The 23828-nt window shown below is 47.5% G+C and overlaps 1 protein-coding gene across 1 annotated transcript in view; it reads left to right on the top strand.

Annotated features, from left to right (window-relative positions):
• The first annotated feature begins 1132 nt into the window (after positions 1 to 1132).
• Positions 1133 to 23828, top strand: part of LOC138582135 (zinc finger protein 282-like) — a 176157-nt gene continuing 153461 nt past the window's right edge. The window contains exon 1 of the mRNA XM_069653146.1: positions 1133 to 1289. Within this exon, the coding sequence (XP_069509247.1) occupies positions 1266 to 1289 (24 nt within the window). The 5' untranslated portion in view covers positions 1133 to 1265. The remainder of the gene's footprint in view (positions 1290 to 23828) is intronic.

Raw genomic sequence — 23828 nt, forward strand, 5'->3', positions numbered from 1 at the left:
GAGTACAGTGTTCTCTTTGCTGGCGAACCTCTTAATGATTCTCCTCACGGCCTCCATGAACACATCGTCATTGACGTCATCTACTGGTATCGGGGTAAGGCCTTCAAATATTCTTTGCCCTTCCACCCCTAAGGCGTTAAGTAACATGGCCCTGCGTCTCACCGCTGAAAATCCAGATCCGCCCATCGCCTCGACGTAGGTCGTGAACAGGGGCTGCCATTGTGGCCAAGGAATGGCAGGCCTACCTGGTGTCTGTAGAAAGGGTGGTGGCGGTGTGGCTCCCTGCATGTTTCTGCGCGGTTTCTTGTGGTGATCCTCGTCGCCAATTTATGTAGTATAAAGCCGCCCCAAGGAAGACAGGAGCCAGGCAGGCTTTTCAACAGGGCTTTATTACCAACAGGTCTGCAATCATGAGGCACTGATAATGTCCTGGATTAGCTGGGCCAACGTGGCCAACAAGGGTTTGGGTGCCGTGTCTTTGGAGCACCGTTAAACTAACAAAAGACTCCCGAGCTCGGAGGAGCCGGGAAGACGCTGCTTTCCGCATCCTCAGCTCGTCCCGTAATGCGCGCGTAGCGCGCGGGGGCGGAGCTGGTCGCGCGGGCGAGATCTCGCGAGAGCGGTGCTCTCGCGATGCCTCTACACAAGGGTCACGACAAATATCTGCAAGACCATATGAACGCCTGATGAGGATGCCTTTCAAATGTCTTGCTGGGATTGCACTCTGCAGAAAATATTTAAGTACAATGTTTTAGGTTTGTTGCTCCACTCTTGAATTATTTTTCCAGGTTCCTGAAAGGACAATATTTATTTATGTGGGGGGCTGAAAATAATTTCCGTACTGGCACCCTCCCCCTGTCTCTGGTCGGATCCCACAGTAAATAATGTCCATTTCCAGCTCTGTTTACAAATGTAAATCCGTTTCTGAACAAGCCCTAGTCCTATGTGTTTGATCTGGGATCATGGTTACCCTTGTCCTTGCACTCAATGCTCAGTCTCGGCCCGCCCCTGCGAGCGCTCGCCATATTCATACATAGCTCTGAGCATGCCTTCGTGATTAGTGTCTCTCTCTGTTTACTTATCGTCGGAGCGAGTCCTGGAGACCAGTGTTTCCGTTACGACCGTGTGCAGTATGGTAATAAATCGGAGCACTTGGAGTAAGGCTGCATTGTGCGAGAGTTCTCAATCGGTTGTGTTATTTTTACTCCGGTTTGTGCAAAGGTTGCGCTTCAGGTCGGATCGCTGCCCGAGATCCCAGCCTTGAGATGTCCTGGAGGGTTCGCGAAGATGTAAGTCGTGTTATTTTTCAGGCCGGGTTATTTCACTGATTATCTAGTTGCGGGGTTTCAGGTCTGTCTTCTCTAGGGTGGCCAACTTTACAAAATGTTTTAGCAGGACACTTTAGACGTGTTATCATCACAAACTGCCTGAAGTGGACGCAGTTCCGCAGGTGCTATTTGTGTAAATACAGATACATTTTTTGGTAACGTAAGTTGCAGATGGCATTTTTTCACGTGTACTGCACAAAATGCCAACAACATTGTATGGCTAGTATGCGTAGTTGCCAACATGCTCTATTCAAATCTGTAGGTGCTATCCAGTCCTTGTTTTTTCTTTGGATTCTGGAACTTGTAGTCCCAATTTTAAGTGGAACTACACGTCCCAGAATTCAAAGAAAAAAACAGGACAGGATAACTACCTACAGATTGGAATAGGTCATGTTGGCAAGTATGTATTATGCAGTCGGGACACTGACCTGTTAGAGATCTCACCATGCCCTGAGGGGTAAAAGATATGCAAACTTCCTTATTTGTATATGTATTGACACCAAAAGATTGAGTTCCCCTGGAACATGTTGAGACAATTGGAACATGTTGAGACAATAAAAACATCTTGTGCTTGAGAGCCCATATCCAAATGTTCTGCAACAGTTTGGATAGCCCTGGAGAGTGAGTGCCCCCTTGCTTGTTCTGGTAGTACATGGCCGTGGTGCTGTCCGTGAAGATCAGTACCGTCTTTCCCTGTAACTGTGTTTGAAAGGCCTTCAGTGCTTTGAACACTGCTAGCAGCTCCAACAGATTTATGTGGTTGGATGCTACTGCTAGGGACCAAATGCTGTGCGCCGTCTGTTGAAGGAGGTGAGCCCCTCACCCCGTGAGGGATGCGTCCGTCGTGAGAGTGGTCTCTACTGCGGGGGTGGTGAAGGTTTTCCCCTTCAAGAGGTTTTCTCTCGACCACCACTGCAGAGAGAGAACTAGGGCTGCCGAGACAACCACTAGACCGTCCCATTGTCCGCTGGCCTGACACCACTGGCTGTTGAGCCACTTTTGCATGGGGCGCATGTGCAAACTTGCGTGAGGAACCAAATAAATGCAGGATGCCATAATTCCTAACAGTCGCATGGCCTTGTGTACCGTCACCTCTCGACTGGCTACATACTGAGGGATTTGAAACCGCATGTTTTGGGCCCTCTTTGAAGGGGAAGACAAGGCCGTCTTCTGTTCGAATTAGGGCCCCCAGAAACTGCTTGACTTGGCTGGGGTCTAGGCTGGATTTCTTTTTGTTTATGGAGAATCTTAAACTGAATAAGAGGTCTATCGTCTTTTGAGTGTTCGACAGTCTTGTTCCGTAGGAATCCCCTGTTATGATCCAGTCGTTGAGGTAAGGATAAACTGGGATTTATCGAGTTCATATTGCCATGTATCATCTGTGGTTAATTGTTAAAAAACACCTAGATAGTGTAAGAAGAGCTAATGTACTGTCAGAATGAAATTATTGTCCTTTATAAAATACTTTGTTTTAGTTGGACATTTGAAGCCCTGGCAAATGTATGATGTTTTATTATGTATGATATACTGTGCTGGTCTTAATAGTATAATGGTTTTGATATACTGTGTTTTTATTGTTTTTAGTGTTTTGTAAAGTTTCTTTGAAACTAAACAAATAAATAATGAATAAACTGGGATGGATTGCCTGCGCAGGTTTGCTGCTGTCACTGCTAGTACCTTTGTAAACACCCTTGGGGCTGAAGCAATGCCGAAGGGAAGGACCTTGAATTGGTAGTGTTTGTCCTCCATCATGAAACTTAGATATTTCCTGTGTGCCAGCAACATTGAAATATGCAAGTAGGCATCTTTCATGTCCAATGTTGCCATGTAATCCCCCTGCGCCAGTAGAGGAATTACCTCTTGCAGCGTTACCATACAAAACTATTGAGGTTTGACACATTTTTTGTTTGCTGGGCGCAGGTCTAGCACAGGGCGCGTGGTGAGATCCTTTTTGGGTACAAGGAAGTACAGTGAATAAATACCCTTGTTTACCTGTAGAAGAGGGACGACTTTGATAGCTCCCTTTTCCTGCAGGATCTCAACCTATTGCAGCAGGGTCCTCAGGTTTTCTGGTGTTAGTCGTCTTGATCTCGGAGGTCTGAATCAAGGCGGTCTGCTGAACTCGATGCAGTAACCGTGGGCAACGGTCTTGAGCGCCCACTGGTCTGTTATAATCCCCTCCCATGCATGCATGAATGATGTTATACGTCCCCCGACTGGGGAGGCATGGCAGGGGACCCAGATATGAGAGTCATTTCTGACTGGAGGCCGAAGAGCCTCTGGGGGTGGCATTACAACACCTTCCTTTCCCACGGCGTTGTCCTCTGGGTGGATACGGGGTAGAGGAGGCAGACCCCTGTCCTGAGGACCAATTGTTCCCGGAACCATATTGGTTGTGAGGGGAGTGAGAATAGGACTGCCCACGAAAGGAGCAGTGAGAACTTCCCCCTCTCTGTTGAAAAGGTCTTTGAGTGATTTGATTCAAACTCTTCAAAGTCTTGTGTTCCTTTTTTGCCGTTTCCAGCGCCTCATCAACAGCCTTGCTGAACAGGTTGGAGTCTTCCACCGGGTTGTTGACTAATGACGCCTGAGTCTCCGGTTTGAACCCGGATTTCTTCAACCAGATGAGAATGTTATGGTTCACCTGCTTACCCTCGGATACAATTGTAAGCAGGCGAATACACACTGGTTCGGGGATCTCTTGTAGGTCCTCCTGCAGCAGGTTCCATTGGACATCTGAATAGTTGGCCAACAGCGTGGTGTTGTTGGCTATGCGGGTGGAGTATGCTGCCGCAGTAGATGTTCTCTTTCTCAGAGCATACAATTTCTTACATTCTTTGTCTGGCGGTGCCTGGCCTGTGGACAAAGGGGCACCTGCCCTCTTCCTTATTGTCGTGAACACAAGAGAATCCGGGGTGGCATGCCCCCAATATAAAGGGAGTCAGTAGGGGAAGGGCGAAAAAGTTTTTCCACCTGTGGATTAACAGCCCTGGTTTCTGATGGCGTTAATAATGAAGGGGCAATGCGCGTCTTAATGGAATTAAGTAAGGGGATAGCCTGGCAAAATCTGAATCTGACATTGCCTCCTGCGTGGCAATTTGGAAGTGTTCTGCTGCCTTTTTTAGAATGGCAATATACGCCATCTGGTCATCTACAAGTGATGCGTGACGCAGAGGTGGGAAGGAGGGGGAGTCCATACATATGGTGTCAGGGTCTGGGGTATGGGTAGGGGACAGCCAAGGTGGGTTATTGTCATGATTCCTGCCCCCCATGTCCCCAGCCCTCCAAGATGTCAGGCTGGAGCCAGGCCACAATCACCTACATGGCCCTCAAGGACCTCTCCATCCCTCCAAAGACCCACTTGGAGTCAGACTTGGCGCTTGTGGCACCAGACTCACTCACTCTCATAGGATAACATTGGGGATTGGACTTGTAGTGCATTGATGAGGACAAGATGGATGCCCCCACAAATTTCGGTTCCCAGAACTGCATGTGCGGTCTAGTCTTTTGGGTGTGGCTCAGCCCAGAGGCACCTGGGATACACAGAGACTATTTAAGCCACACCCAGGCTGAGAAACATGCTTTGCGTTTTCTGCACCTGCAGCGTGACACTCACCGTGTTCGGATCGGTCCCCAGTAGGCCTGCATCTTTCTTCTGCGCTCAGCTCCTACAAGAACACCGTTAGGAACAGCCTTACCTTGCGGCGCTTCTGCCCATCAGTCATCGCTCCTTCTGTTCTGCGGGCATCTTCGGCGGTGTCATTCCCATCCCGGCACGCCGCTTCTTAGGGAAAAGAACAGAACAAAGGCATTAGTAAGCATTCTCCAAATCTTCACTTATTTTTAAATACTGTACGAGCTTCAAACGCTTACTTGAATCCCAGCGACTCTGGGGAAACTCTGTCTCCGGAACTTCTCATCCATCTGCAAGAGGGAAAAGACACTCCAGGTTTGCTAGTGGAAACATCTAGAGGTGCTGCATACCGCGCTTACCCACCGCATTTGTTCTTCATAACCGGCATCCACGCTGAAAACGTCGCGGCACCTAAAAGACACAGAAAAAGAACTCCGTTCAATGCAAATACGAAAGGGGTGCATCGCGCTCTCACTCACCTTCAGTGCTACTCATCTCAGCAGCACGCCGCCATCCCCAGACGCCATCATCGAAGGAAGGAAAGGAACGAAGTTAGAGAACTGTTCAAAAGATTCATTATACTTACCTGTTGGCCTCTTGCCAGTGAAGTAACTAGGCAGCAACGAGCCTGCATCAATCAACGCACCCCTGCGCTGAAGGCAGGACGGAGAGCACACTATCCAAGAAAACAAGGTGAGCTGTGGATCAAAGGGAAGGGTTGGACCCCGGGGAAGAAGGGGTTCAATCACACAGAGACAATAGGGAGTTAAACTCTAGCAATCCTGTGTTTCAGGCCCAGTCTCCAGTCGAATAGCCTCCCGGGAAGGGTTCGAGGTTGTAAGAGGTCAGAACAGGCTGAGTGCCGTCCCCGTGGATACCAGGTGAGCGTTACAGTTATATACCGGCTGATCATCCTCCCAACCCTGGGGCTGATCAAAGGGATCATCATCCTGTAAATATGGTCATTAGGAACTTCTTGATCCTATTGGAATTTCGCCATTGGTATAAAAGGGCCCTCTTCACGAGGCCTCTTAGGAGTGAACCTCTCAGAAAATTCTACAAACTTTTCCACCCTGTCCATACAACCTTCAAACTTCTCTCAGAAACATGAGGAGGAGCCAGAGGGGTCTAGAGGAGAAAAGGGCTCTTCCTGGAGATCCTCTTCCCTAGAACGTCAAAATTTATCAAAAAGAGTTTTAGATAAAGACTAGGGACTCTCAGAATAATCTTTCCGCCCTTCCGGGCATTTTGACGTGTCTTTAGACTTGTCTTTTTGTTTAGCCACCGAAATGATCTTAGCAAGACTCTCGCTGATGTTCGGCGTTAATGGGAGGTGTTTGGACTGTGTAGGCGGTTGCGCTGTGGATTTCGACACAACCAGGGTTTTATGCGGTGTTGGCGCGCTCTTAGGAGGCGTATCGACAGCCTTGTGGCTTTTGGAGCTGGCACCCATACTTGCAGAATGCCATGACGCATGCCGCTGCCGCGGTTGCGGGGAAGGCTGCCGATCACGCAAATCGGCGGGTGCCGTTGAGGAACCCAACATACTCGTTGGTGCCTTGGTCCGCTGAGGAGTACCAGGGGTTGTGTGCTTTGTGCCATGAGTAGTGGGTGCATCCCTGTCGCCGGGATGTACATTCCCCATAGCAGGATTTACATCATGCCTAGTGGGGCCGGGGACAGATGTGGAGCGCTTGCACTCCGATCTAAGGTCAATGGCGTCCAAACTGGAGTCTTGGTCGTCGCTTAGATCCTCATCACATTCGGCAGCTGCGGCGGCGGGGAAGCTACCCTAGGCCTGCGACATAGCGTAGGCTGCCCACCGTTCCACTCGACGCTCCTTGATAGTCTTAGGACACAGGTGCTTACAGTACTTACAGGACACCTCGTTGTGATTGAGGGGAAGATACTTATTGCACCGCCGGTGCTTGTTTTTCCATGGGAATTTTACCTTACAGGAAGGGCAAAATTTAAATGGTGTCCTGTCCATAGCTCAGGGATATTTAAGCGACGGCAAAACCAAAGGGACAAAGAGAGGGGAGAAGGAAAGACATTCTTGAAAAGAATAGAAACCATCAGACCCCACTCTCCTTACTGTATAGGACGGCCAGAAGGCCTGGCCACGCAATCGACAACGTCGACCGGAGCACCAGCCGTCGAAGTCTGTTCTTTTGCTGTCTTCGGCGGTAGTTAGGAAGCAATCGTCTAAGAGGGGACGATAATCTAAATATGACCGGAGGTCGGGAAATATAACAATTTTGCAATTAGGTAAGAGCTCCGCATAAGGCGAACAGCTAGCCGGGCGGAAAAAAACAATCTGAGGGACCTCGACGCGTGAGGGATTTTGGGTACACTACACGTCACGTTAGGGATAGTGTTACAGGCACGCCCATGTCGACGTCCCCTTTTGAACCTCGAAAGACAAGATGCAATATTGTGCGATTACCACTAGATGTCGGACTATATGCACAGCATGTGATTCTAAGCAGATTAACAAGCATCAGAAAGGAACATTCCTGTCTGTGCCTTGCAACTCCTATCATGCTTCCACTCCATTACCAACACATTTACAAGAACATTAACGTGAACAATGTGCCTGAAAGTGGACTGGCATCAACTGAACTAGAACATTTTCAGAAAAGAAACATATTGCCTGCCATGGATGCAGTGAACAACATAAACACTTGCTCCTTAACTTTTAACTGACAGGAATTTTTCGACACAAGCAGACCGTGGCAATGCTGTTTAAACGAGTTCTATAAAAGAAACTAGGTACAGAAAATGTCCTTTAATCACTGTGAGCTTTAATGCCTAAGCACTGCTCCCTCCACCCCCTCTCTACCACGGGTTAACCTGTCCATCTGAAGAGACGTAACCAGCCCTTCTCTAGGTTTAGCAGCATTTATTAGGTAAACCAAAACTACCACCAACCTCCAATTCTGTGCCAGCCAGCAAAACCTTTCCCCGAAGTGTTATTGATGCCCCACCCCTGACCTTTTCCTTGCCCTCACACAATCCCTTTCCACTACAATTAGTTCCATGATGTAAAACTTGTTACCCATCACAGACAAAAAATGCACTCTGTCCTTGTTTGTTTGTTCATTTGTAGAACGCCAGAACCCGCAGGTATCAGGGCGCACAGAAACACAAAGGACTACGAGAAACAGGACAACAAGATAACGAAAACTCTGTTATTTAGAACTAACACCTGATTGAACAACCTGGGGGGAAGTAGAGGAGAACCGTTATTCTAAAATAAATGTTCTCAAATGTTTTCGAAAACACACACACTACTTTTCCATACGCAAATCTATAGGAAGCGTGTTCCACGTTTGTGCTGCCTGCACAGGAAAAGAACGTCCGTATCCTCTAGCTTTTTTAAATTTAGGGACGTCCATCTCTCCTTTGGCATCGGAGCGAAGACACCTGCAAGGGACATACAGTTGAGTTCTTTCTTTGAGGTAGGTTGGAGCCTCCCCATAGACACACCTGTGAACCAGGGAGAGGGCTTTAAATTTAATTCTAGCCGGCATGGGTAGCCAGTGCAACTTCTTCCTAGCACAAGCATTAACTTCCCTCTTTGGGATGTCACAAATTATTCTCAGTGCTTCGTTCTGAAGGACTTGCAATCTTAGGTGACAAGAATGGTTTGATTTGTCTCGCTCTCAGATGGTATTGAGCGTTGCGAGACACCCCACTCCCGAAACATAACTGCCTCCTTATATCGTATTTCTTTACGTCCAACCACGTTTATGCCCCATGTTCTACAGAACTTTTCATCTCTGTGTTTAATTTCTTCCTTGTCTGATGCCCTGCCGCTGGCATACCTGTTCCCCTCCATATCCCCCTCAGCATCAGTGCTACCCACCCTGACCGTGTATGAGGCCAATCCACCCTCACCTGCATACGTTCCCTTTTTGATACTCGTAATCAGAGCAACACTAGGATCTGTCACCAAGACATTATCCCCCAAAGGTATCCAGATATTCCTCAGCACCTCCTTTAGGGCAATCAATATTGTCGGAAGCTGGCCGATACACAGCCCTCCCTTTCCTGACACCTTTCCAAAGTTCCTATAGCTGGCTCTCAGCTGCCAGATGCACACCCATTTATCAGCCTGGATTGCCTGCCCCCGATCCAGTCCTCCAGTATATGAGGCTCAGATTTAATGGCAGCATCTGCAAATCAAATAAAGAGATGAGAAAAAACAACCAAACCTATTCAGTATGAAAATCCCAACCCCCCTTTTTACCCCTTAAAATACATTATATACCCATTGTAGGCCATAGACTTCCAACAACACCGCTTTTTGACGCCCCCCCCCGGCCCACACACAGGCAAACGCATCCTATTCCTCTCCGACATGACTGCTATCCAGAAAGAATGTGTTGTGTAACTTTTTCCCTCCAAAATACCCAACACCTTCCTCATAACGCCCAACATCTGCAACCCTTTCAACTCCCTTCCACCTGCATGCCAAAACACAGCCCCTTCACCAATAGCCTCCCCCCAAGACACATTTGAAATGCCCTAATCGGGTACACTGCCCTATTCCCAAAGTAACCAAACCTAATCCAAACCCTGTTTACCTTCTCATCCACTTTAGCCCTTATCAGCCTTATGTCCACACCATCCACTCCCATTCTCACTTCACACAACTGTAGCCCCTCAATACCTTTTCACTCCACCATTTCAGACACCCAAAACCCCTCAAATCACTCCAGAAGAAACAAACCTTGATTAACTGTGGCTCACATTCCGACAGACAAACTGCCCGCTGCATTCCTACCGCCCTCAGTCTCCTAGTTCCTATAGCCTCTTCCACAATTCCTTCACACCTGGTGCAAGCCCCAGGGACCTCTGCCACTATGAATGAGTGAAAGCATCTACTACCCCATTGTCCAATCCAGGAATGTGCGTCACTATGAAGACAATGTTCCACGAAAGGCAACCAAACACAAATACTCTTAACAACCTCAACACCCGTTCCTCCCCCACCGACTGCCTATTCACCACTACCACCTCATTGTCAATGTTGAAAATTACACTTTTATTTTCCAACTCCTTTCCCAGAATACCAATGTACCACCCACATGAAAAACTCCAGGAAAGCTCAACTTCTTGGCCCTCCACCTTTCTGGCCACTTCTCTGCACACAAGCTCCCTTTTCAGTTGTAGTCAAAGCTCCCAGTGCCGGACACAGCTGAGAAAATATCTATCCTCCACTCTGCAGGGTCTTCATCAGCCACACATCAACACCAGCTCAAATATGCGCTCAAAAAGGACAGCCACAGCTTCAGGTGTTCCTCCAAAACTGCTGTAACCCTAATCCTGTGATGCAGCTCTCTGGCAACCGCCATCACCCTTGACAATCTCCAAAAGAAAAGTCCTTCCTGGTACCTCAGCTTGCACACAAAGAATATATGTCCCGAAACTTCTACATGAGCTGTAACTCCACATTTGAATGGATTGTGCCTTCCCACGTATTCCTCATCTTTGATATTCGATATCCAGCTTCAGCTGCTTCAGAAGGATGGTGTACATCGATGCAGTTGACTCGATGTCCCTCGAGGGCCTCCGTCTCAAGGATGATGTCATCAAAGGTATATATAGCATGTGCAGCAACTGTTGGCTTCAGTTCAGTTTTTCCAAGTACGCTTACGCTTCCAGAAACACAGCGCGCTTCTTTAGTTCTAATTGTGAAAATGTCTTTTTCCTTGCCACCTACTACCCCAAAGACCTGGTTCTGTGACTCAAAAATGCTGATAACCGATCCACATCGAGTACGTTTGTGGTCTCTCAGTGTGGAGCACAAGACCTCTACCTGCTCCAAATGCCAGTCTATGACCGGAAAGGCTCTGAAGGAGCGAAAGGGGAAATTGGCGTTAAGTAAAAACCCCAAAAGATTCCCATCGACTACCCTGTCGAAAAAACCTTCTTTGGGTGAGCCTGATCATGACCCTTGCCCCTGGCCCTCCCTGGCAAATCAGCCTTCCAGTTAGGGCCAGGTCAAAGGCCTTAAAACCTCATCCAAGACTTTCTTGGAGTCAGTCATGAAAGACGGCATTAGTAAGCGTTTACTCACTTTTCCTCCCGAATGAAGAAAGCCACACAATTCTTACCTGGGTAGTCCTCTCCTGGTCAGTATCATTGCTGGAACATTACGGCGCTCGGCGAGGAACATCGCAACCTGTAAGGAGAGAAAAGACACAGGTTAGCAATATAAAAGGCAAAACAGCGCCGCGCATCGCGCATTACTCGCCGGACAGCATCGCGCACACCGCGCTTTAGCCTACCGGCCCATGCTTATCTTCAAACTGCATGACAACACCAACATACCTTTCCATACTTAGCAAGACATTATTATTTGAACTAAGAGGAACATAAGAACTGCATATAAAGACTGTAAAGCAGCAAACCTATGGAGTCGCAGCAGGCCTGGATTCCCACAGGGGGGCTTGCACCAGTGAAGTAACTTGGTCGCTGCTCGCCCCCCACATCTACGCGCCCCTGCCATGAGGAGCAGGATGGAGAATCCATCTTTCACAATATTAAGGTGAGGAGAAGGTCCAAGGGGGCGGAAGGAGTTGAGGCCAAGGGAGGTGGGAAAACAAAGACAATCTGGTATTGAATACAGCTCTCCTATATTGCAGACCCATCTTTAACCAAAGGCCTTACCAAGGGACCGGGAGAGGGTTCTAGAGTGGAAATCATCCAACCAGGGCTGGGTGGCGTCCCTGTGGATACCAGGTGAGCATAACAGCCGAGAGGCGACTCTCTGCGAAGGAAGAAGGTTAAAAGATTCAGATCGAGGAGTGGCTCCCAACACTCCTCATCTTTCAGACTCGGTCCCTTTTAACCCAGACTCCTGGTTACCCCACTCCCCTTCCTCCTCCTCACCTGTAGTGTCTGGTTCCTGTCTTTCCCCGAACCTCTTCTGCCACAGCGCCTTTTTTTTGGAGTGCAGGTAAGGTCTATCTCGGAAGGAAGCCACCTTGAGCAAGAGGTCTAGGGGGGCCCCTCTTCCGTGGCAAACTGGTCCAGGGGAAAAAGCCGTAAGGCATAAAAAACCCCTATCCGACAGTGGCTCACAGGTCTTTCCTCGGATGGCTACTTCATGAGGAGATCCAGTGAAGGTGCGGATGAATCCGGAATGAGCGAGGACTGGATGGGCCAACTGGAGAGTGTCCAAGGTGTAGGCGAGGCGAGAAGACAGGTAAGTAGGACCAAATAGGGAGTAGGTGCGGAAAGGACTAGGGTCCGGAGTGGGAGGAGAAGAGAGAGCGAATAGGAGAGGAAATCAGGGCTGGGGTGAGAAACGAGCGCTGCGGCAAAGGAACACGAAGGACAACCCAAGCAGAGTTGCCAGGACGGAAGGAAAACAGCGCATCAACCCGAAAGCCTAACGCGCGAAGTTTGCAACGCGTAGGCTTCCGGGTTGAGCCCACGGAAAAGGCTTCCGACAGCGTTAGCCTCGGACGCCTAGACAGTCACTGCAGAATGCGCGGCGGGCTAAGCTAATGGCGGCCCAAACGCCATCGAGGCCAGACCCGCCAGCCCCCACGGCGTGTGACATCATCGCTGTAGAGGAAATCGAAAAAGAAGCACCACAGGTCGCCTTCTTCGACTTCGTCGTCAGACACATCCCCTGAGAGGGTATCTTGTCGCCCAAAAACCCCAGGCCTTACCAAAGGACCGGGAGAGAGTTCGAGAGTGCAAATCATCCAACCATGGCTGGGTGGCATCCCCGTGGATACCAGGTGAGCGTAACAGAACGCAAAGCCTCAATAATATTATCCACCTGGGCGTCATGGAGACTTTAGAGACTGACCAGCTAGTTCAGTTGTTGGGACAATTACGTGCCGAAGTACATTCAGCCAGGCAAGAAACCAATGCTCTTAGGAGGGATTTGATTGTTACTAAGGATAGTACTGACGAAATAAGTAGACAATTGCTCCAGTCACAGGCAGGACAGACCCCATTGGCTGGTAACATTCCGCCAGCACCTGTACCAACTTCTTCCACCAATCCAGTACAAAAAACCCTTCCTGGGGCAGTTCCTTTAGCTCCACCTGCACGATTTACAGGGGACCCCAAGAAGTATGCAACGTTCATGAACCAGTGTCGTCTTCATTTCCTTTGCAGACCTGGGGCTTTTCCTAATGACCAGGTGCGGGTTGCTTTTGTCTTGTCATATCTGAGTGGCTGTGCTGCGGATTGGTCGGTACCATTGGTAAGTCCGGATAACCCGTTGTTACATGACTTTGGGGGTTTCCAGATGGAAATGGAAAAACTCTTTGCTCGTCATACCCAAGGCCAAGCATTAGACAACAAACTTTTGTCACTCCGTCAAGGAAGTCAAGACTTGCTTACTTATATAGCAACATTCTACAGACTAGTCGTTGAAGCTGGGTGGCCTGAGGAAAAAAGGACCACACTATTTCATCGGGGTCTACGAGGGGAACTAAAGGATGTCCTTGCTCAAGTGGTTAACCCACCTAAAGGCTGTGGAGAATTCATCAACTTTGTGGTGCAATTAGATCACAGATTACAAGACCGAAAAGCGGACCGGATAAGGTTAGACACTCGAGCTGTGTATGTCCGGTCAAAGGGTAATGTTCCACGTACATTTGAAAACACGGTAGAACCCATGCAAATCGGAGGTGTACGGCCCCCTTTAAATAAAACTGAAAGAGACAAGAGAAGGCAACAGCAATTATGCTTATATTGCGGAAAATCAGACCACTTCCTCAAAGAATGTCCAGTGAAACCACCAAGGAGAACTGTTGGAGCCACAGAGAAGGAAGATAATAACAAGGAGTCAGAAAACTACCAAGCCCGGCAAGCATAGAGGTCCGCTTGTCGAGCGAGAAGGATAACCCACATACTTCACACTTTGCATTACCAGTAATTTTGATCAATCACCAACAACCATCTCGGATGCATGCTGTCGAAGCATACATAGACAGTGGAGCAGTTGGGAATTATGTAGACCAAGATCTGGCAGCAGAGATGGGGCTTCCCTTATGCCCTAAGTCGACTACTGAAAAAGTGACTACTGTTGATGGGACAGAAATAGCTTCCGGACCAGTAACCCAATGTACAGCAGCACTAACCCTACTGTGCCAGGATGGACACCGAGAATCTATTGCATTCGATCTCATCAAAGCTCCTCAGTTTCGACTAATCTTAGGGATGCCCTGGTTGGTAGCTCACAACCCTCTGATAGATTGGCGTGCCAAGAAGTTGGCCTTTTCCGATGATTGTGCTTGCACCTGTTATTATCAAGCAAAGGGGAAAACGGACTTATGTACATCTGCTACTCCCAGTGCGGCAGCGATTGTTCTAGGTGTGACTAGTACTCTACCAAATGAATACCAAGATTTTCAAGACGTGTTCCAGAAAGAACAAGCCAATACTCTACCACCACACAGGCCCTACGATTGTGAGATCGACATCATACCTGGTGCGCAAATTCCTTGTGGTCGAATCTATGCACTTACTGAACCAGAAAACCTCCATTTGAAATCTTACCTCGATCAGTACCTGGCAAATGGATTTATCCGCCCATCTAAATCACCGGCAGCCAGTCCCTTATTCTTCGTACCAAAGAAGGAAGGAGATTTGGGGACTTGCATCGACTATCTCACATTAAACCAGATCACAGTAAAAAACTGTTATCCACTGCCCCTTATTCCCAAATTATTGGATCAAGTCAAAGACACCCAAATCTTTACCAAACTGGACCTTAGGGGGGGGCGTACCATCTTGTTCGAATGAAGAAAGGAGACGAATGGAAAACCGCCTTTCATACCAAATACGGCTTGTATGAATGCCAGGTAATGCCTTTTGGACTTTGCAACTCTCCTGCTGCATTCCAGTACTTTATGAATGATGTTTTGCCGGAGTTAATCGACATTTGCGCCCAGGTTTACATTGATGACATCTTAGTGTATTCTGCTACAAAAGAAGACCATGTCAGGCATGTCCGCTCCGTCCTTACTAAACTCCGCCAACATAAACTGTATGCTAAACTCGAAGTGGAGTTCCTCGGTTTTATCCTCACACCAAAAGGAATCCGAATGGATAGGCACAAGGTAGATGCCATTCTTAACTGGCCGTCACCAACTTCATTTAAAGGAATCCAGAGTATGTTGGGCTTTGCAAACTTTTACCGCCGATTCATCCCAGATTTTTCCGTAATAGTGCATCCAATTACATCACTATTGAGAAAAAACAATAAAAAGTTCCATTGGACCGAAGAAGCAGAGAAGGCCTTTCAAGAACTTAAGAAAACATTTATTTCTGCTCCAGTTCTACGGCATCCTCGCCCAGACCTCCCTTACATAGTTGAAACAGATGCCTCTTGCATGGCTATGAGAGCTGTTCTCTCACAAAGGGACCCAGGAACTTGCCAGTTACACCCTGTGGCCTTCTGGCCACGAAAATTCTCACCTCCCGGATTCAACTATGCTATCACAGACAAAGAACTCTTGGCTATAAAATCAGCTTTCAAGGCATGGCGACACTATCTCCTTGGTGTTAGACATACTGTTACAGTCGTAACTGATCATCAAAACCTGCAATACCTAAAAACAGCAAAGGCTCAATCATCCCGTCAACTGCGGTGGGCTCTTTTCTTCGCTGAATATGACTATGTGATCACCTACCGGCCAGGCGTCTGAAACGGAAAGGATGACGCCTTGTCCCGCATGGGTGTTGATGAAAAGGTATACATAACTCCAGATCCAGTAGCTATCATTCCAGAAGACAAACTCCTGGGTTTTAAGACAACATTGACACAGGGTGAACTCCAAAACAACACTCTTAATGGATCCCACTTTCTCACAAGAGTGGTGTACTCAAGGAGAACATTAGACCATTAAAGACCAGTTACCATATTTTAGGAACCGTCTATACTTGCCAAGTAAAGATTTACAAGAGCAGGTTATTTTGGGTTATCACGACTCCCTGATTGAAGGTCATCCTGGAATTGCCAAAACTCTAGCCAAAGTAAAACTAAACTATTGGTGGCCTACATGGCGTAAAGACATCATATAATTTATCCAATCTTGCGGTGTGTGTGCACAAAACAAGTCCCAAAAGCAGAAACCAGCTAGTCTTCTCCAACCATTGGAAATTCCTCCCGCACCATGGCACACGCTGTCCCTTGATTTCATTACAGATCTACCTTCCAGTCAAGGATTCAACACCATCTTAGTAGTTGTAGACTTGTTCTCTAAAATGGCACACTTTATTCCTTTTAAGGGTCTTCCAAATGCATCCAATTTAGCAAAAGTATTCCTGGAGGAAATCGTACGGCTACATGGCTTTCCATCGGTCTTGATCTCTGATCGAGGTAGTCAGTTCATATCCAACTTCTGGAGGAAATGCTGTTCAATGGCCCAAATTGACATTCGACTATCCACAAGTCATCATCCTCAAACAGATGGCCAAACAGAAAGAAAGAAAAAACCAAACCCTCGAGCAATACTTACGTTGCATGTTACATCAAGTGGAAACAAATTGGAAGGACTTGTTATGGATAGCTGAATATGCCTATAATAATTCATTGCACACCAGCACTGGACGAACCCCTTTTTACACTATATATAGTAGACATCCACGTACTTCAGAATTGGATCTCCCAACCCCTTTGGAAATGCCAGCGGTTAAAACCCTACATACGACTATTTCCCAGGCCTTCAAAGAAGCAAGAACAGACAAAAGAAATTTGCTGACCAACATCGTAGTAAAGCCCCCGACTATCAAATTGGAGACAAGGTCTGGTTAGCATCAAAATATGTGCCCATAAAAGGGACTCGGACCTTTCGTCCCCGATATCTGGGACCTTATTCTATTGAATCCATAATAAATCCAGTGGCAGTTAAATTCACCCTACCACCCACTATGCAGATTCATCGTGTGTTTCACGTATCACTCCTGAAACCGGTACAACCCGGTACTTGAGTTACAACACCACCAAAACCAGTATTAGTTGATGGAGAACCAGAGTTTAAAGTAAAGGATATCCTAGACTGAAAATACACCAGATCCAAACTATACTACTTAGTTGATTGGAAGGGATACGGCCATCAAGACAGATCATGGGAACCTAGTGAATACATCCATGCTCCTCGCTTTATTAAAAAGTTCCAGTAGAATTACCCAGCCAAACCAGGACCAGGCAGAAGTGCCACTGTGAGGGGGGCCTTGGGGGAGGAGTGCTGTCATGACCCTTGCCCCTGGCCCTCACTGGCAAATCAGGCTTCCAGTTAGGGCCAGGTCAAAGGCTTTAAAACGTATCCAAGACTCTCTTGGAGTCAGTCCTGGCGCCTTTGCCACCAGGCTCATAACCATCATGAAGACCAACATTAGAATGGGACTATTTACTTGGGACTATTTAACTTGTGGGGGGGTTGAGCCAATATGGAGGCACACTAATAGCTCAGTTACAAGGAACTGAGCGATGCGGTCTAGTCTTTTGGGTGTGGCAGGCCTGGTTACTTTACCTGGACTACTTTGGGTGTGCCAGGCCTGGGACTATTTTACCTGGACTACTTTACCTTTAGACTATTTAAACCACACCAAACAGCAGAACATGCTTTGCGTTATTCTGCTGTGGGCAGCGTAACGCTCACTGTGTCCAGTTCTTTGATGACAGCTTACCTGAAACCACGGACCTGCAGAGAAAGAGAGAACACTAAGAAACTTACCTGGAACAGTATCCTGTCTTCAATCAGTCGCTGACTTCAGTTCCACTCACCTGAAGGTACAAACTCCATCATCCGGCACCGCATGCATCCTGGAATACCATAACCTGGAAAGAGGAGAAAGAAAGACAGCATTAGTAAGTGTTTACTCATGCTTCCTCCCGAATGAAGAAAGCCACACAATTCTTACCTGGGTAGTCATCTCCTGGTCAGTATCATTGCTGGTACATTACGGCGCTTGGTGAGGAACATCGCAACCTGCAAGGAGAGAAAAGACACAGGTTAGCAATATAAAAGGCAAAACAGCACTGCGCATCGCGCATTACTCACCAGACAGCATTGCACACACTGCGCTTTCGCCTAACGGCCCATGCTTATCTTCAAACTGCATGACAACACCAAAATACCTTTCCATACCTAAAAGGAAAGAAGCAAGACATTATTATTCAAACTAAGAGGAACATAAGAACTGCATATAAAGACTGGAAAGCAGCAAACCTATAGAGTCGCAGCATGCCTGGATTCACACAGGGGGGCTTGCACCAGTGAAGTAACTTGGTTGCTGCTCGCCCCCCACATCTACGCGCCCCTGCCACGAGGAGCAGGACAGAGAATCCACCTTTCACAATATTAAGGTGAGGGGAAGGCCCAAGGGGGCGGAAGGAGTTGAGGCCAAGGGAGGAGGGAAAACATAGACAATCTGGTATTGAATCCGTATCTCCTATATTGCAGACCCATCTTTAACCAGAGGTCTTACCAATCGTAGGTTGAAGCATAAGTCGAAATCGAGATTGTCAACACCATCGATGCAAGCCCCTCAACACCGGAGGTACCATCAACACCAGCTGCGCCATCGACGCCAGCCGCGCCTTAACGCCAGCCGTGCCATCTAAACCAGTGACGCCATCGAAGTTGAAAAAGATTTTGGTAAAGGTTGCTACAACTCCTCGAGCGTCGAGTTCACAATTTCTTAAACCTTCAATGCCTATTCCAGACAAAACATATACTCCTTTACCAAGGAAAGATTTCTTCAAATATCTCACCTCAATTTATGAGGAAAATGAGCCATCAGATAAGGATGCGGCATTTTGCCTTCAATATGGTACACCAAAGGTGCCTGAGAGTTTTATTTCTGAGGAGTCTAGATTACAAGATCTTTATAACAATTTGCAAACAACCAGTGGGGTAGACACCTCACCAGAGCTAGAATTTGGAAGACCTGAAGCTGGTGCAGATGCACCATAAAGAAAATTATTGTCTAAAGTTGTGGACTACTTGGCGTGGAGTTGGCCTACCCTCGCCTATGAGCAAGATGATCTAATGGACATCCTTGATAAGGGTCTGCAAATGGATCCCATTTTACCGTTTCACATCGCTCGCCAAAAAAGGATGGCAGCAAATTGGGAAACGCCAGAGTCTAATCCAGCAGTAAACAAAAACCTGACAAAAATACTGCCGATCTAGTAGTGACCCCAACTACTTATCAAAACACCCCACTCCAGCGAGTCGGTTGTACAGGCAGCTACCGCAACTTCAAAGCAGGCAGCCTATCCAACTATTCCTCCAGATAGGGATGACAAGAAAGTAGATGCATGGGCAAGGACGGTCATTTCTGCAGGGAGCATGGCTCTTAAATCAGCCAACTGTACATGTGCCGTAGCAAAATTCTCATTCACTCTATAGGACTGTATTTCCATGGTGGCAGAGCACATTCCCGAGGGGGAGGAAAGAGACAGGTTTCTTGCCTATTGTTAGAGACAGCAAAGAAGCCATGTGCGAATCGCTTCAATTGGGTCTGGATTCTGCTGACCGCATCAGCAGAGCCATGGCAACTAGCACTGTAATATGCAGATTTGCGTGGTTGAGGAAGTCGGGAATTTTGCCGGATGTGCAGTCCAGACTACCTAAAATGCCTTTTGATGGGTCTCAACTTTTTGCCAATAAGGCTGACGAAAGCCTTGAGAAGTTGCAGACCTCGAAGGTGGCAGCCAAATCCTCGGGTGTTGCTATTAGGCAGGCTTAGTCCTTTCGCCTCAGTGGACAGCCATGGAGGGGTAGATCTTTTCGCTACAGGTAAGACAGGTAAGTAGGACCAAATAGGGAGTAGGTGCGGAAAGGACTAGGGTCCGGAGTGGGAGGAGAAGAGAGAGCGAATAGGAGAGGAAATCAGGGCTGGGGTGAGAAACGAGCGCTGCGGCAAAGGAACACGAAGGACAACCCAAGCAGAGTTGCCAGGACGGAAGGAAAACAGCGCATCAACCCGAAAGCCTAACGCGCGAAGTTTGCAACGCGTAGGCTTCCGGGTTGAGCCCACGGAAAAGGCTTCCGACAGCGTTAGCCTCGGACGCCTAGACAGTCACTGCAGAATGCGCGGCGGGCTAAGCTAATGGCGGCCCAAACGCCATCGAGGCCAGACCCGCCAGCCCCCACGGCGTGTGACATCATCGCTGTAGAGGAAATCGAAAAAGAAGCACCACAGGTCGCCTTCTTCGACTTCGTCGTCAGACACATCCCCTGAGAGGGTATCTTGTCGCCCAAAAACCCCAGGCCTTACCAAAGGACCGGGAGAGAGTTCGAGAGTGCAAATCATCCAACCATGGCTGGGTGGCATCCCCGTGGATACCAGGTGAGCGTAACAGAACGCAAAGCCTCAATAATATTATCCACCTGGGCGTCATGGAGACTTTAGAGACTGACCAGCTAGTTCAGTTGTTGGGACAATTACGTGCCGAAGTACATTCAGCCAGGCAAGAAACCAATGCTCTTAGGAGGGATTTGATTGTTACTAAGGATAGTACTGACGAAATAAGTAGACAATTGCTCCAGTCACAGGCAGGACAGACCCCATTGGCTGGTAACATTCCGCCAGCACCTGTACCAACTTCTTCCACCAATCCAGTACAAAAAACCCTTCCTGGGGCAGTTCCTTTAGCTCCACCTGCACGATTTACAGGGGACCCCAAGAAGTATGCAACGTTCATGAACCAGTGTCGTCTTCATTTCCTTTGCAGACCTGGGGCTTTTCCTAATGACCAGGTGCGGGTTGCTTTTGTCTTGTCATATCTGAGTGGCTGTGCTGCGGATTGGTCGGTACCATTGGTAAGTCCGGATAACCCGTTGTTACATGACTTTGGGGGTTTCCAGATGGAAATGGAAAAACTCTTTGCTCGTCATACCCAAGGCCAAGCATTAGACAACAAACTTTTGTCACTCCGTCAAGGAAGTCAAGACTTGCTTACTTATATAGCAACATTCTACAGACTAGTCGTTGAAGCTGGGTGGCCTGAGGAAAAAAGGACCACACTATTTCATCGGGGTCTACGAGGGGAACTAAAGGATGTCCTTGCTCAAGTGGTTAACCCACCTAAAGGCTGTGGAGAATTCATCAACTTTGTGGTGCAATTAGATCACAGATTACAAGACCGAAAAGCGGACCGGATAAGGTTAGACACTCGAGCTGTGTATGTCCGGTCAAAGGGTAATGTTCCACGTACATTTGAAAACACGGTAGAACCCATGCAAATCGGAGGTGTACGGCCCCCTTTAAATAAAACTGAAAGAGACAAGAGAAGGCAACAGCAATTATGCTTATATTGCGGAAAATCAGACCACTTCCTCAAAGAATGTCCAGTGAAACCACCAAGGAGAACTGTTGGAGCCACAGAGAAGGAAGATAATAACAAGGAGTCAGAAAACTACCAAGCCCGGCAAGCATAGAGGTCCGCTTGTCGAGCGAGAAGGATAACCCACATACTTCACACTTTGCATTACCAGTAATTTTGATCAATCACCAACAACCATCTCGGATGCATGCTGTCGAAGCATACATAGACAGTGGAGCAGTTGGGAATTATGTAGACCAAGATCTGGCAGCAGAGATGGGGCTTCCCTTATGCCCTAAGTCGACTACTGAAAAAGTGACTACTGTTGATGGGACAGAAATAGCTTCCGGACCAGTAACCCAATGTACAGCAGCACTAACCCTACTGTGCCAGGATGGACACTGAGAATCTATTGCATTCGATCTCATCAAAGCTCCTCAGTTTCGACTAATCTTAGGGATGCCCTGGTTGGTAGCTCACAACCCTCTGATAGATTGGCGTGCCAAGAAGTTGGCCTTTTCCGATGATTGTGCTTGCACCTGTTATTATCAAGCAAAGGGGAAAACGGACTTATGTACATCTGCTACTCCCAGTGCGGCAGCGATTGTTCTAGGTGTGACTAGTACTCTACCAAATGAATACCAAGATTTTCAAGACGTGTTCCAGAAAGAACAAGCCAATACTCTACCACCACACAGGCCCTACGATTGTGAGATCGACATCATACCTGGTGCGCAAATTCCTTGTGGTCGAATCTATGCACTTACTGAACCAGAAAACCTCCATTTGAAATCTTACCTCGATCAGTACCTGGCAAATGGATTTATCCGCCCATCTAAATCACCGGCAGCCAGTCCCTTATTCTTCGTACCAAAGAAGGAAGGAGATTTGGGGACTTGCATCGACTATCTCACATTAAACCAGATCACAGTAAAAAACTGTTATCCACTGCCCCTTATTCCCAAATTATTGGATCAAGTCAAAGACACCCAAATCTTTACCAAACTGGACCTTAGGGGGGGGCGTACCATCTTGTTCGAATGAAGAAAGGAGACGAATGGAAAACCGCCTTTCATACCAAATACGGCTTGTATGAATGCCAGGTAATGCCTTTTGGACTTTGCAACTCTCCTGCTGCATTCCAGTACTTTATGAATGATGTTTTGCCGGAGTTAATCGACATTTGCGCCCAGGTTTACATTGATGACATCTTAGTGTATTCTGCTACAAAAGAAGACCATGTCAGGCATGTCCGCTCCGTCCTTACTAAACTCCGCCAACATAAACTGTATGCTAAACTCGAAGTGGAGTTCCTCGGTTTTATCCTCACACCAAAAGGAATCCGAATGGATAGGCACAAGGTAGATGCCATTCTTAACTGGCCGTCACCAACTTCATTTAAAGGAATCCAGAGTATGTTGGGCTTTGCAAACTTTTACCGCCGATTCATCCCAGATTTTTCCGTAATAGTGCATCCAATTACATCACTATTGAGAAAAAACAATAAAAAGTTCCATTGGACCGAAGAAGCAGAGAAGGCCTTTCAAGAACTTAAGAAAACATTTATTTCTGCTCCAGTTCTACGGCATCCTCGCCCAGACCTCCCTTACATAGTTGAAACAGATGCCTCTTGCATGGCTATGAGAGCTGTTCTCTCACAAAGGGACCCAGGAACTTGCCAGTTACACCCTGTGGCCTTCTGGCCACGAAAATTCTCACCTCCCGGATTCAACTATGCTATCACAGACAAAGAACTCTTGGCTATAAAATCAGCTTTCAAGGCATGGCGACACTATCTCCTTGGTGTTAGACATACTGTTACAGTCGTAACTGATCATCAAAACCTGCAATACCTAAAAACAGCAAAGGCTCAATCATCCCGTCAACTGCGGTGGGCTCTTTTCTTCGCTGAATATGACTATGTGATCACCTACCGGCCAGGCGTCTGAAACGGAAAGGATGACGCCTTGTCCCGCATGGGTGTTGATGAAAAGGTATACATAACTCCAGATCCAGTAGCTATCATTCCAGAAGACAAACTCCTGGGTTTTAAGACAACATTGACACAGGGTGAACTCCAAAACAACACTCTTAATGGATCCCACTTTCTCACAAGAGTGGTGTACTCAAGGAGAACATTAGACCATTAAAGACCAGTTACCATATTTTAGGAACCGTCTATACTTGCCAAGTAAAGATTTACAAGAGCAGGTTATTTTGGGTTATCACGACTCCCTGATTGAAGGTCATCCTGGAATTGCCAAAACTCTAGCCAAAGTAAAACTAAACTATTGGTGGCCTACATGGCGTAAAGACATCATATAATTTATCCAATCTTGCGGTGTGTGTGCACAAAACAAGTCCCAAAAGCAGAAACCAGCTAGTCTTCTCCAACCATTGGAAATTCCTCCCGCACCATGGCACACGCTGTCCCTTGATTTCATTACAGATCTACCTTCCAGTCAAGGATTCAACACCATCTTAGTAGTTGTAGACTTGTTCTCTAAAATGGCACACTTTATTCCTTTTAAGGGTCTTCCAAATGCATCCA

This window comes from Ambystoma mexicanum, chromosome 3q (genome assembly GCF_040938575.1).
Source record: "Ambystoma mexicanum isolate Mex_15411 chromosome 3q, UKY_AmexF1_1, whole genome shotgun sequence".
Taxonomy (NCBI): Eukaryota; Metazoa; Chordata; class Amphibia; order Caudata; family Ambystomatidae; genus Ambystoma; species Ambystoma mexicanum.